The sequence below is a fragment of the Mesocricetus auratus genome, unplaced genomic scaffold, assembly GCF_017639785.1.
Source record: "Mesocricetus auratus isolate SY011 unplaced genomic scaffold, BCM_Maur_2.0 Super-Scaffold_100004, whole genome shotgun sequence".
In the NCBI taxonomy this organism is placed as follows: Eukaryota; Metazoa; Chordata; class Mammalia; order Rodentia; family Cricetidae; genus Mesocricetus; species Mesocricetus auratus.
In genome coordinates, this window is record NW_024429189.1 from 86,302,316 (window position 1) to 86,315,426 (window position 13,111).

At 42.8% G+C, this 13,111-nt stretch overlaps 1 protein-coding gene across 1 annotated transcript in view; it reads left to right on the top strand.

Annotated features, from left to right (window-relative positions):
* The window catches only part of Rtf1 (RTF1 homolog, Paf1/RNA polymerase II complex component), a 54,179-nt gene that overhangs the window by 14,196 nt on the left and 26,872 nt on the right, over positions 1-13,111 (top strand). The window contains exons 2-3 of the mRNA XM_005064716.4: positions 90-200; positions 9,800-9,947. Of these exons, the coding sequence (XP_005064773.1) occupies positions 90-200; positions 9,800-9,947 (259 nt within the window). The remainder of the gene's footprint in view (positions 1-89; positions 201-9,799; positions 9,948-13,111) is intronic.

The following is a 13,111-nucleotide window of genomic DNA, read 5'->3' on the forward strand; positions in this document are numbered from 1 at the left end:
ATGCACTCAGGTGAAAGCACAGGCAGGAAGAGATGAAGACAGCACTTTTCTGTTGAGCAGGACTGATGTGACTATTTCTGCCCATTTAGGAGCTCTTATCCCTGGCAAAACGGAAGCGCAGTGACTCTGAGGAGAAGGAGCCTCCTGTGAGTCAGCCTGCAGCCTCGTCAGACTCAGAGACCTCGGACAGTGATGATGAGGTGGGTGTGGAGGAGCTAGGCTTGTGTGATTGGCAAGTATTTGATGAAGATTCCTGACTTTCTGATGCCTGATGACCTTGCTTCCTTAAACTAAGACCTATAACCCAAGACCTACAAGAACTTAGTAGTGTGAGCCAAGCTTTGAATTGTGTGCTTTACACGGTGACTGTTTTCTGTTGTGGAAGGGCCAAACATTAGTTGCCTTTCAAGAAAGTCTTTTTTTTTTTTTTTTGAGGCAGGGTTAGAGGCTTGTATCACCACCCCTTCATCCTTCCTGACTGCTCTACTAGGAAGAGTGTGTGAAATCCACAGCATTAGAGCTCACAGTTTGTGCTAGAATAGATCCAGTGTCCTGATAAATCTTTGTAGTTAGGGTTCCCTTTGTTCTGACTATATAAGCATTCTTTACTTAACCAAGTATGATGACCCTAACATTGGAGAGGCTAAGGCACGAGGATCTTGAATTTGAAACTAGCTGGGACTGTACATCGGGATCCTGTCTCAAAGAAGGAGAAACACCCAAACATCATTCTACCTCCTGCCACTCCTCAGCTGTTTGTGTAGCCAGGGAGGAAAGATTTATTGTGAGGTTGTGCCCTATCACCCATAGAAAGGAATTTGGAGTAGCTTTTCCCCCTTGAAGGTTATTCTTTGAAAGGTTTATTTTTAATTGTATATCTATCTGTGGGTATGTGTACATGAGTGCAGGTGCCTGAGGGGGCCAGAAGGGAGCATTAGATCTCCTTAAACTGGAATTACAGGTGGTTTTGAATTGTCTGATGTAGGTCACCAGCCCTCTGTAAGAGCAGCCAGTGTTCTTAACCACTTAGTCATCTCTTTAACACCCAGTATAAAGTTCTTAACTCCTTCTGCTGCCCCCAGGCCCACAGGCTTATTGTAGCCCTGTCTGATGGGGACAATCTTTACAGAACACTTTATTTGGGCTTAGAGCAAATGTTCTACTACTTTGGACAGCTGGGAAGGTAACAAAGTTGTTTTTTTTTCTTTTCTTTTTTCATTTTTCATTCTACTCCTCTGAGACTAGAGAACTTAGTGGTGGTACCATGATCCAGAATTAGTTTGCTGTAGATTTTTTAGGTTGGGTAGGGAATTCGAGAAAATTCCATGAAATAGGAAATCAGATAGGGGCTATTGTCTTTTTTTTCTCTGCCATAATGAATGTCCATCCACACATCTGTCTGGGGAAAAACAGTGTTGTGCTATGTTATTTCTGCTTTGATTTTTACGTCTTTGCTACTTGCTAACCAGCCTCTTAAAAATTTTTGGCTGTTGAAGACCATCCTCAGTCAGATGGAGTATAAATGTGCCAGAACAACACTGGAGATTTTTCAAATGTGCACCTTTATTTTTGTCTTTTTGTTTGTTTGTTCACTGGTTTGAGACAGGGTCTCAATATACGCAACAGTCTTGTGTGCCCACCTCCCAAGTACTGGGATTATCAGTATGAGCCACTGTACCTGACTGCTTTCATCATTAGTATTTTTTGGTCCCCTTAGATTTTTGTAGGACAGAAAATTGATGAGAATAGTTAATTTTAACCTTTAAATTTTTTACATATCTGTCTATGTGTCTGTTTTTTTTTTTTTTTTTTTTTTTTTTTGAGGCTGGGTTTCTCTGTAGCTTTGGAGGCAGGCTGTCCTGGAACTTGCTCAGTAGACCAGACTGGCTTCAGAGATCCACCTGCCTCTGCCTCCCAAGTGCTGGAATTAAAGGCGTGTGCCACCACCACCTGCCCCCCCCCCTTTTTTTGTTTTACTATTCTGTGAGTGTAGCATATGTGTGTGGGCACCATTACCATGATGCACATGTAGAGGTAAGAGGATGGCTTACAAGAAGAGTTAGTTCTTTATTCCTCCATGTGGGTTTACAGGAATTGAACTCAGGTCATCGGACTTGGTAGTATGTGCCTTTACTCGCTGAGTTACAAACCAATAACTACTAATTTAAAAGGTCAATGGGAGCTGGGCATGGGAGCACAAACCTGTAATCCAGCACCTAAGTGGCGGCAACATGATCAGGAGTTCAGGTCATCTTTACCTCCATATCAAGTTCAAGGCCAGTCTAGCGGGTGGAAGAGTTCATTCGTGAGTAGTTTGTTACAAGGAGAAAAGCTCTCTAATTTTAGAGCAAAATAACTGCTACTTGATACAGGGGACAGGGGGAATGGAAAAACTTATGACAATTTCCTATTTAGAAGAATATATATACACTAGACAATAAGATCCAACAAGTGAGGGAATAAGTGAATGTTTTATGTATAGTAATTTTTTTTAAGTGGAAACCCTAGGTTTAGTAAACATACTAATGTATTTATGGGGTAAGTGATTCTTGTGACACATATAAATAAGCAAGGCTCTTTCTGTTTCATATGGACCAAGTCTCAGAAAGTGGAAAGACTTCAGTGGCTGAAGGTCATAATGCTGGGATGAGGGTGTAGCTCACAATCAGAGGGAATGCTGGCCATGCTTGAGACCCTGGCCCAGTGCTTAAGAGCACTTGCTGCATCTGAGTGGTGGTGGCGGCGCACGCCTTTAATCCCAGCACTGGGAAGGGGAGTGAAAGGCAGGTGGATTTCTGAGTTCAGGACCAGTTTGGTCTACAGAGTGAGTTCCAGGACAGCCAAGGCTACACAGAGAAACCCTGTCTCAGTCAGAAAAAATGCACTGGCTGTTCTTGTAGAGAATCTGGGTTTGGTTCCCAGCATCCACATGTCAGTTTGCCTACTCTTCCTAACTCTAGTTTTAGTAGATTCAAGGGTCTTTCCTGGCATCCATGGGTAACAGGCATTTATGTGGTACACATATATATGTGCCAGAAAAATACTAATACTGATAAAATAAAAATAAATAAATCTTTTTTTTTTTTTTTTTTTTTTTTTTTTGGTTTTTCGAGACAGGGTTTCTCTGTGGCTTTGGAGGCTGTCCTGGAACTCGCTTGGTAGTCCAGGCTGGTCTCGAACTCACAGAGATCCGCCTGCCTCTGCCTCCCGAGTGCTGGGAATAAAGGCGTGCGCCACCAATGCCCGGCAAAAAATAAATAAATCTTAAAAGCATAGCTAAATCAAAAGTTCATGAATTCAGCTGAGCACATGCCTTTAATTCCAGCACTAGGGAGACAGAGGCCGGCAGATCTCTGTGAGTTTGATGCCAGCCTGGTCTACAGAGCTACACAGAGAAACCCTGTCTCAAAAAATAAAAAAAAGAAAGAAAAAGCAGAAATTTCTGCCTGAACAATAATTAGTATATATTTACTGTTTTTAAATGTTTGACTTTTAAATTTTTATTAATTAATTACTTTTTGAGGTAGGGAGGGTCTCATACAGTTCAGGCTGGCCTCAAACTTCAAACTTGATGTGTAGCAGAGAATATGACTTTGAGCTTTTGATTTTTCTCCTTCCGCCTCCCAAGTGCTTGGATTACAGGCATTTGCTACCATGCCTAGAGAGAGTTTGTGGTTGGTGTGGTGTGGTGTGGTGTGGTGTGGTGTGGTGTGGTGTGGTGTGTGTGTGTGAGAGGGAGGGAGGGAGGGAGGGAGGGAGGGAAAGAGAGAGAGAGAGGGTTTCTCTGTAACTTTGGAGGCTGTCCTGGAACTCCTTGAACTCACAGTGATCCGCCTGCCTCTGCCTCCCGAGTGCTGGGACTAAAGGCGTGCGCCACCACCGCTCAGCAGCCTCCCACTTGTGGTTTTTGTCTCTATAACTGACTATTAATTTTTCTGACTTAGTACAAAGATTCTTTATGCTTTTAGTAAGTTATGTGATTACCAGGTTATAAAATACATTATCTTTTGCACATTGATTAATTATACAATAGAAGTGTGTGTGTGTGTGTGTGTGTGTGTGTGTGTGTGTGTGTGTGTGTGTGTGTGTGTGTGTGTGTGTGTGTGTGTGTAGATGCTACAGCATACATTAGGAAGTCATAGGGCAGCTTTCATTCACCATATGGGCTCTAGGGATCAAACTCAGGTTAGGCAACAAACACCTTTAACCACTGAGCCCTTCCTCCAGTCTTCTTTATGTGATTGACACTGACATTAAGTTGCATACTGTTCAACTCATTTTCTGTATTCAGGAGCAGAGTCATGCTATCTCAAATATCTTAGTTGTGTTGGCCACTGTCAGGATCTATAACAGCAAATACAGAAGCCCTCTGAAAGTTGCTCTGACATCAGCGCAAGAAAGGAGGGAAGAACTGAGTAAAATAACCTCAATGGAAGTTCTGATTTTCTTTTTCCAACATAAAATAGTGTGTTGCATTTATGTAGAACATGGATTTTGTTTTGTTTTGGAGACAGGATCTCTTGGACTGCCTTGAACTTGCTGTGTAGACCAGGATGACCTCAAATTCACAGAGGTCTGCCTGCCTCTGCCTGTGCCTCCTGAACGCTGGGATTAAATTTGGGCACTACCACTCCCTGTTTTGTTCCTTTTCTTTCCTTTTTTCTTTTCTTCTGGTTTTTCAAGATAGGTTTTTTTCTGTGTAACAGTCCTGGCTGTTTTGGAACTTGCTTTGTAGACCAGGCTGAACTCGAATTCACAGAGATCCTCTGCCTCTGTTTTGCAAGTGCTGGAATTAAAGGTGTGCATCACCAACGCCTGGCTGTTTTGTTTGTGTGCTTGTTTGAGACAGGTTTAATATGTCCCAGACTGACATCAAACTCACTCTGTAGCCAAAAATGAACTTGAACTTTTTAAAAAGTGTGTGTGTCATGCAGGACTGGTAGAGGCTCGAGACTTTGGGACTGGACTTAACAGAGAGCAGTGGACCACCTGATGCGTGTGCTAAACCAGGTCCTCTGCTGGTGAGGACCTCTCCAGTCTGAGTTGACCCTCTGATCTTCATGTCTCTAGTTGTGGTCTGCTGGACCACTGAGCTCCACACACAGCTAGAACATGGTTCAAATGAGATTGAACCCACCTTTCTTACTGTTTCCTTTTTAGTCTCATGTTACCCACAATAAGCAGTGAAGTCAATGTGTTATTTGTATTTTACAGATAAGAAAACGGTCTCAGGTTAAAGGCTTAGCTCTTTTCCAGTTCTTTTGACCCAGTTCCAGCACTGTTTGTTAGTAGCCTAGCTATTAGTCTTGGGCACTGTTTACTTGAAATGCCCCCCCCCATAAAAACCCAATTCAGAACCAGCATGGAGACACATACCTATAATCCCTGCGCTAGGAGATGAGGCAGGAGGATCAGAAGTTCAAACCCATTCTTGGCAATGTAGTGAATTTGAGGCCAGCCAGGGCTCCATAAGACCCTGACTCAAGGCGCGGGGGGGGGGGGGGTGGAATATGACAAACCCAGAGTGGTTTCTGCTCTGCGTCCCAAGACCTGGGTGTGGAGGTATTTTACGTTTTAGAGGCTCTCTGAAATCTGGAAGTGTCTTTGTTCTCCTGCCTCCAGAATATTCATAGTACTCAGTATCTGGAGGCTGCCCAAGTCTGAAGCAACCACTCCCCCCACCCTGTGTTCCATCCCATCTTTGGTTTATTTGGAAGGAAACTGGTCCCAGGCTGTTTGTGACATCTACACACCCTCAGGATGCTATGGAGTAGTACTGTACATGTCTTCTGATTTGTTATTCAGCTGCTGCCCATTAAGCTGTTACCTCAGTGAGAGTCAGACTGTAGTCTGTTTTATTAAATAAGAAATGTCTTCCCTCTGGTCCTTAGTTTGGCCTTTCTTGGCTGTGTATTTATATAGTCGCCTGCCTGGTGTTATGTGAGGCTTATGTACAGTTTGCTTAAGAGAGCAGCAGGATGTCAATATGTATGAGAGTCCTGACTGGGCTGGAGAGATGGCTCAGTCGTTAAAGACTAGGCTCACAACCAAAAATATAAGAGAGTTCTGACTGACAACCGGACAACCGGGCCCCTCCTCCTTTTCTTGGTAGCTTGTGGGTAGCTCTCACTGGGGATGCTCTGGCCTCTGTACTCTGTTCAGATGCAGGCCAGGGGCTTCACACTGGCATAAGGCTGTGTTTACTCTTCAATTCCTCTGACCCTTTTAATCTTCAGGAAAAAAGTAAACAAAACACTGAAGTTCAGAAATCATGCCTTTTCAGATATCTCTTTTTGTGGCTGTTAGTATCTAAAATAACAAATACAGAGAGCCCTTCTGACAAACACCCAGTTCATATAAATCTCATAGTACTGAGGGTCTTAAAAATCATTTAGATTCTTGATAGGCATCACAAAGCTTCCCCTTGACTACTGCCTCAATCCTCAAAACAAACTATCAGAAGCCAGCTCATTTCCTGAACTTCATCCTCAGTGAAGAAAACAATGGAACATCATCAGTTCTGTCCTGTCTCCCCTCACTCCATTTACAGCGACAGTGAAGACTTCACTCCTCCTCCTCAGTCAGGAGAATAAGGGTTATGAAGGGATAGGTGAGCAGTCTCTAGCGCAGTGGCTGAAGAAGATATTTCTATATCATTTCTTCTTGCCAAGTCTTGACTATCTTCATTTATACTTTGAGTTTGTATCTAGGAGAATGAGTACTACACAAATATTCAACTATATATGCTTAGGCCAAAAAACTTCTAGGAATATCTGATTATACAAAATATTGCAACTATGATCTATAGGGGCAAAAAAAGTTTGATAATTGGAACTCTTTGAGTCTTCCCCAAAATGCTCAAATTTTAAGTATTTATTTTTGGCTAGTGAAAATACAGGTGATTCTCCCCACTCTGGTACTGGGAACTGAAGAAAGGACATTGCATATAATAGCTAAATGTTTTACCATTGAGTACACCTTCAGCCAGAAAATTGCTTTTTAAAAGAATTTTGATTTTGTGTGTGTTCATGTGAGCGTGCATGAATCATAGCACACGTAGAAGGTCAGGGGACAACTTGCAGGGGTTGCTTCTCTCCTCTGACCATGTGGGCTCCTGAGATTGGCTCAGGTTGTCAAGCATGGCAGCAAGCACCCTTACTGAACCATTTCACTGGCCCCAGAAATTTAATTTTCGGTGTAATATTCTAATTCCCCTAAAGGGTCACATTGCGTTATTGGTTATTTTCTTTTGGTGTCATGACCTCATTGAGTCAGCCTCATAAGGTGGGCATCTTTTGAAAATTGTTGGAAGAGGAACAACCAATGTTCTTTTCATGTTAGATCAGCATTTAGATTTCTCCTGTTTTTACCCTTGATTTTGGCTCCACATAAAGCAGAGTGTGAGATGAGCGGGAGCTGCTGGGCTTGGGCTCAGGTGGAGAAAGAGAGTGGAAGGGTGAGGAAGCCAGGGAACTTCATAGTTCTCTCCTGATCCGGTTCACTGTGTGACTTCACATTTAGGTAGTTTTTGCTCTGGTCAACACTCACCTCCCCTGGGAGTCCAGAGTTTGGCTCTGTTGCTCATTAGAAATCCACATCTGTAGGCAAAAATAGACCTAGCTACTCTGACTCACATGACCCTGGTAGTTCAATCTTTTACTCTGAACCGCCTCCTATTTCCGCTGAGGAAGAGTCCAGAGTGCCAAACACTGTTTGGGAAAGGTGGACTGAAGCCATTTTCCTAACTGAGACATAAATACAACAAGTACTATGTGTGTGTTTGTGCTATTTCATGTAACAACCATTGGAACAATGTTCATTATTGACTCTTAATACTGTCTGTTTAGAAATGATGAATTTTTAGCTCAGTTAACTAAAAAAGGAATTTAACATATGGACTATTTTGAATTATTTTAAATTGACTTAATTTCCTTTGGCATTTAAAACTAGAAATGCCTGAAACTTCAGGTTTAAAAGAAAATTATAATTTCTTTCTATATGGTGATCGAGGTATTGAAATGTAACAGTTTAGAAACTTAATTCACCTATACAAGTCACATTCACTCATATTTTATTTCAGAATATACAGTTGATTTATCTTAATTCTCCTTTAAATGAAAAATAAATGACAGTAAATTATATTACTCCTATAATCCTAACACTCAGGAGGATTACCAGTTTGAGTTCAACTTAGTCTTCAACAATATTTTATCAGGGTGAAGTAAGAATGTGGGTCTTAGGGCATAGCTTCTGTGGACTGCCTCCCCAGAATTACCAAAGCAACAGCAAACACTCCCAGCATAAATGTCCTGGTCCTTGTGAGCCAGGCACAGAGTAAGAGCAAAGATGCTGTGTAAGTGGAAGCTGTAGAAATTTTAGTTTTCAGAATTGAATAGTTTGTGGTGATGAAGGGATCATCATAATTTAGTGCATAGTCCTTATAGAAAATTAAAAAGTAGACTAAAACTCATAAAGTACTTTTCACCTAAAGTCATTCTAGAATATCAAAAGACTTTTGGCCGGAAGTACAAACATGTGCTACCTGTTGTTTTCATTACTCAAATTGCAGGTTCCTTAAATTTAGAAGTCCAAGATCTCATGAAACATTGTTACAGTGTAATCCAGATTACTGCTACTACTACCAGTGCTGCTGCTACTACTTTTACTACTACTTCTTCTTCCCCCCCTTTTTGTTGTTGTTGTTAATGAGTGTTTTGCTTGCATATATATCTGTGTAAACTTTGGGTGCCTGTACCATGGAGGCCAGAAAATGGTATTGAAATTCCTGGAATTGGAGTTAAAAGATAGCTGTGAGCTACCATGTGGGTGCTGGGAACTGAATCTGGGTCCCCTGAAATGGCAGCCAGTACTCTTGACTTCTGAGCCATCTCTCCAACCCCCGGTCTTTATAGCATTGCAGTCAGTAAAGTGCCTGCCATGCAGGCATGAAGATAGGAGTTCAGATCCCCAGCACTCACATAGAAGCTGGGTGTCATAGTGGTGCATAACCCTACTCCTGGGGTCAGTGAAGACAAACAGATCCTTGGAGCTCACTTCCAGCCAATCTGGCTTATCCGTGAGCTCCAGGCTCAGTGAGAGACCCTGTCTCAAACACTAAAGCGGAGAGCAGTAGGGGAGGACACTTGGCATTGACCTCTAGCATGTACATGCACAAGCGTCATATGCATACCCATTCACATGTACATGTACACTACCCACAGAAAAATAAATAAAAGTCACAGAGAGCAGGAGATACTGTTGCTACAGTGTTTCTTGTGAAGTCTTTGACCACTCCAAATCTAGTTACGCACTTACTAGCAATGTGACTCAGTGCCTGTCTCTGTGACTGAATGGGATCATCTGTACGTGCTCTTAAGGCTTGAGCTGTCCCTCCAGCCTCACAGGCCAGACTTATAAACAAGATTCCTACTCAGACTTAACAATCTAACTTTACTATCTGCTTCCTTGGAGTTGCCAAAAAGTGGCCTGTCCTTTCTCCCTTTGCTTTTGTCTGTTTTTCCTGCAGAAAGTTCTCTGCCTTCCTGAGACACACCTGAGTGCTCAGCCATCCTGTGTGCTCAGCCAGCATGCCACCCCTCAACAGTTACTGCCATCTGTACCACAGAAATTGGGAAAAGCTTTGTGTTTGTTTTTAAAACGTCTCACCATGCAGCCCCAGGCTAGCTTCAGAATCAGAGTCCTTCTGCCTCCTCTTCAAGAATACTGGTATTATAAGCATGTATCACCTCATTAAAGTGCCTAGTCCTATTTCAATTTTCCTTTTTTCCCCCCCTTATAGTGGACATTTGGGAGCAATAAAAATAAGAAGAAAGGAAAAGCCAGAAAAATAGAGAAGAAAGGAACCATGAAGAAACAAGCCAACAAAACTGCCTCCTCAGGCAGTTCAGACAAAGACAGTTCAGCTGAGAGCTCAGCTCCTGAGGAAGGTGAGCTCAGCACCCAGCCCAGGTTGAGGCTGTGAGGACGGGAGGAGGAGCCTGGCTGACAGCTGGGCCTCTGCTGTTAGAGCTGGGGACTTTAGATGTTTCCAGTGACCATGGGTCTGTACTACCAACGTCCTGGCTAGGCTGCTGGAGCCTGACCATAAATGCCCCCTGCATTAGTCTCCTCTCAGTCCTAGGGGCCTTCTCTTCCTTTTTCTGGGTAATTCATGGTCTGACTGAAAGGAAATCTTTGAAATAGATACCAGATCCCATAGGAAATATTCTTCCATAAAGACAGTTCAGAAATTTTGCTGCTTTTGTCAATACTAATTTGACAGCTGAACTTGTTCCAGGACTAGAATGGCAAACTATTTTCTTGGCAAAAAAAAAAAAAGCCTTGCCTGGTTTTAAGCCCATGTCCATTCCATGACTCAAACAAATTCTGGTATAACTGAAGATTTAATATCCATTAGTTATATATGCTGTCTTTTTGGTTTTGGTTTTGGTTTTTTGCTATTCAGGTCAAACTGGCCTTGTATTCTCTATATAGTCCTGGTTAGCCTTGAAGTGGTGATCCTTCTGTCTCAAATGTCTGAGTCTGAGAAAAGTAAAAAAGAATACAGAACTCTCAAAATCCACTGGATGGGCTTGAGTTTGTGCGGAACAAGATGTTTATGTGGTCTGAAAGCATCACTTAGTACACAGTAGCCTTTATACAGGGGAATCTGGGAATAATATTTAACCACCTGATGATCCAAATTACCAGTGCCAGTAGCCACAGACAGATGCCAGGCACTCCTGCTGTGACACTAAAAGGGAAGGTAGAGTTGCCTGGGGGAGAGGAGAAAACAGCAGCACCTAGGTCTGGCAGGGTCCCTTAGTCAGGACTGGCACAGTGAGGAGGAGGGGCGAAGGTGACACTTTTAAAGGGGATTGGACTGTAGCTTGGTGGAAGCCCACTTGTCTATCATGCTCAGAGTCCTGAATTTGATCCCCAGCACCATAAGGTGGAGGCAGCAAAGGACATAAATCACTTTTGGAATATGCTTGCCAAATTCATAATCTAAATTCTTTATTGACAGAACAAGCCAACTAAACTATATAAACATGAATAAAATAAAACTCTTATTTAAAATTTCTCAAATGAAGAATTATTAATTTATAAAGCATACAGGCTGAGGTGGAGAGATGGTTCCGTTGTTAGGAGCATGTACACTCTTACAGAAGACCTAAGTTAGGTTTACGGTAAACCAGGAGCACCTGTGACACTAGCGCCAAGAGAATTTGGTACTCGGCCTCTGAAGGCCCTGCACTCATACACAGACACATGCACACATGCACACATATATACAAAGAATAAATAAAAAAGAGGGCTGCAGAGGTGCTTCAGTGGTTAGGAGCACTGAACTGCTTTTCCAGAGGACCCCTGTTCAATTCCCAGCACCCACATGGCAGCTCACAACTGGCTATAATTCCAAGATCTGAAACCGCATAGATATGCGTGCAGGCAAAACACCAGTGCACATAAAGTAAAAATAAAAATAAATTTTTTTTCAAGATAGGGTTTCTTTCTTTGTGTAGCTTTGGAGCCTGCCCTGGAACTTGCTTTATAGACCAGGTTGGCCTGGAACTCACAGAGATCCACCTGCCTCTGCCTCCTGAGTCCTGGGATTAAAGGCGTGTGCCACCATTGCCCAGCTAAAATAAATTATTAAAAAATAATAGTAATAAAGTTTTAAAAGTTTGCAGGTTTATTCACTCATGAATATAAAGACTGAGATGTTCAAGACAGAGCATTCCCCTTTTGGTACAGCCTTTTGTTGATAGAATCCAGAGGTAGGTAAGGTGTGGTAGTACATACTGTCAGTCGTAACACTTGTGGGACAGAAGCAGAACAGCCTGATCTATGCAGAGAGTTCCAGGCCAGCCAGGGCTGCACAGTGATTGGGGTTAACTTTTCCTGTTGCTGTAATAAAATAAGGGAGAAAAGATTTGTTTTGACTTACAAATTTTGGGGAATAGCCATCATGGCAGGAAAGGCACAGTGACCGGAGTCTGAGGCAGCTACTGCATTCCTCCTGCCTGAGGCAGCTGCTGCACTCCTCCTGCTGTCAGAAAGCAGAGAGAGAGATGAGTGCTGGCCCATAGCTCTCTTCCTTTGTTTTGTGCATCCAGGACTTAAATCCAGGAAGTGGTGCCACTCACTTTTAGAGTTGGATTTTCCCACCTCGGTTAACCTACTCAAGACATCCCTTCACACCGGCGTTGGTGGTGCACGCCTTTAATCCCAGGACTCAAGAGGCAGAGGCAGGTGGATCTCTGTGAGTTGAAGCCGACCTGGTCTACAGAGCGAGTGCTAGGATAGGCTGAAAAGCTACACAGAGAAATCCTGTCTCCAAACAAAGCAAAACGAAAAGATATCCCCTCACAGGCAGGCCTGAGGCTGATCTCCTGTCTAGATCTAGTCAGGCTGACAGTCTTCACCATCACACAGAGTTCTCTTAAATGATATAGCAGGCTTCAATTCTTCAAAACTGTGATGGCATTGAAAGACACAACTGATCCAAGCTTGGTGGTACACCCCTGTAGTCTCAGCTGCTCTGGAGGCTGAGGTGTTACACTCACATGAACTCAGAATTTGGGGGCCAGTCTAGACAACATAGTTAGCTTCCAGCTCAAAACAAAATTGGGCTTGCTAGATGACTCAGATGATCAAGATGCTTGCCTCCAAACCTGAGAACTGAGTTTCTGATACCTGGGACCCCAGAGGGTAGGAGATCATTGACTCCAAAGGTTGTCCTCATGAGCCCATGCATGCATACACACACTAAATAAGTAAATGTAATAAAAAATTAGTTGATCAAAAATTAAGAAATAGCTGGGCATTGGTAGCACACACCTTTTAATCCCAGCACTCAGGAGGCAGAGGCAGGTGGATCTCTGAGTTTGAGGCAAGCCTGGTCTACAGAGAGTTCCACGACAGCCTCCAAAACAATACAGAGAAACCCTGTCCCGAAAAACCAAAAAAAAAAAAAAAAAAAAAAAAAAGAAGAAGAAGAAATAAACTGGACATTGGTGATGAACACTAATCCCAGCACTTGGGAGGCAGAGTCAGGTGGAGTTCTAGGAGTTCAAGGCCAGGTTGGTCTATAGAGTGAATGCCAGGA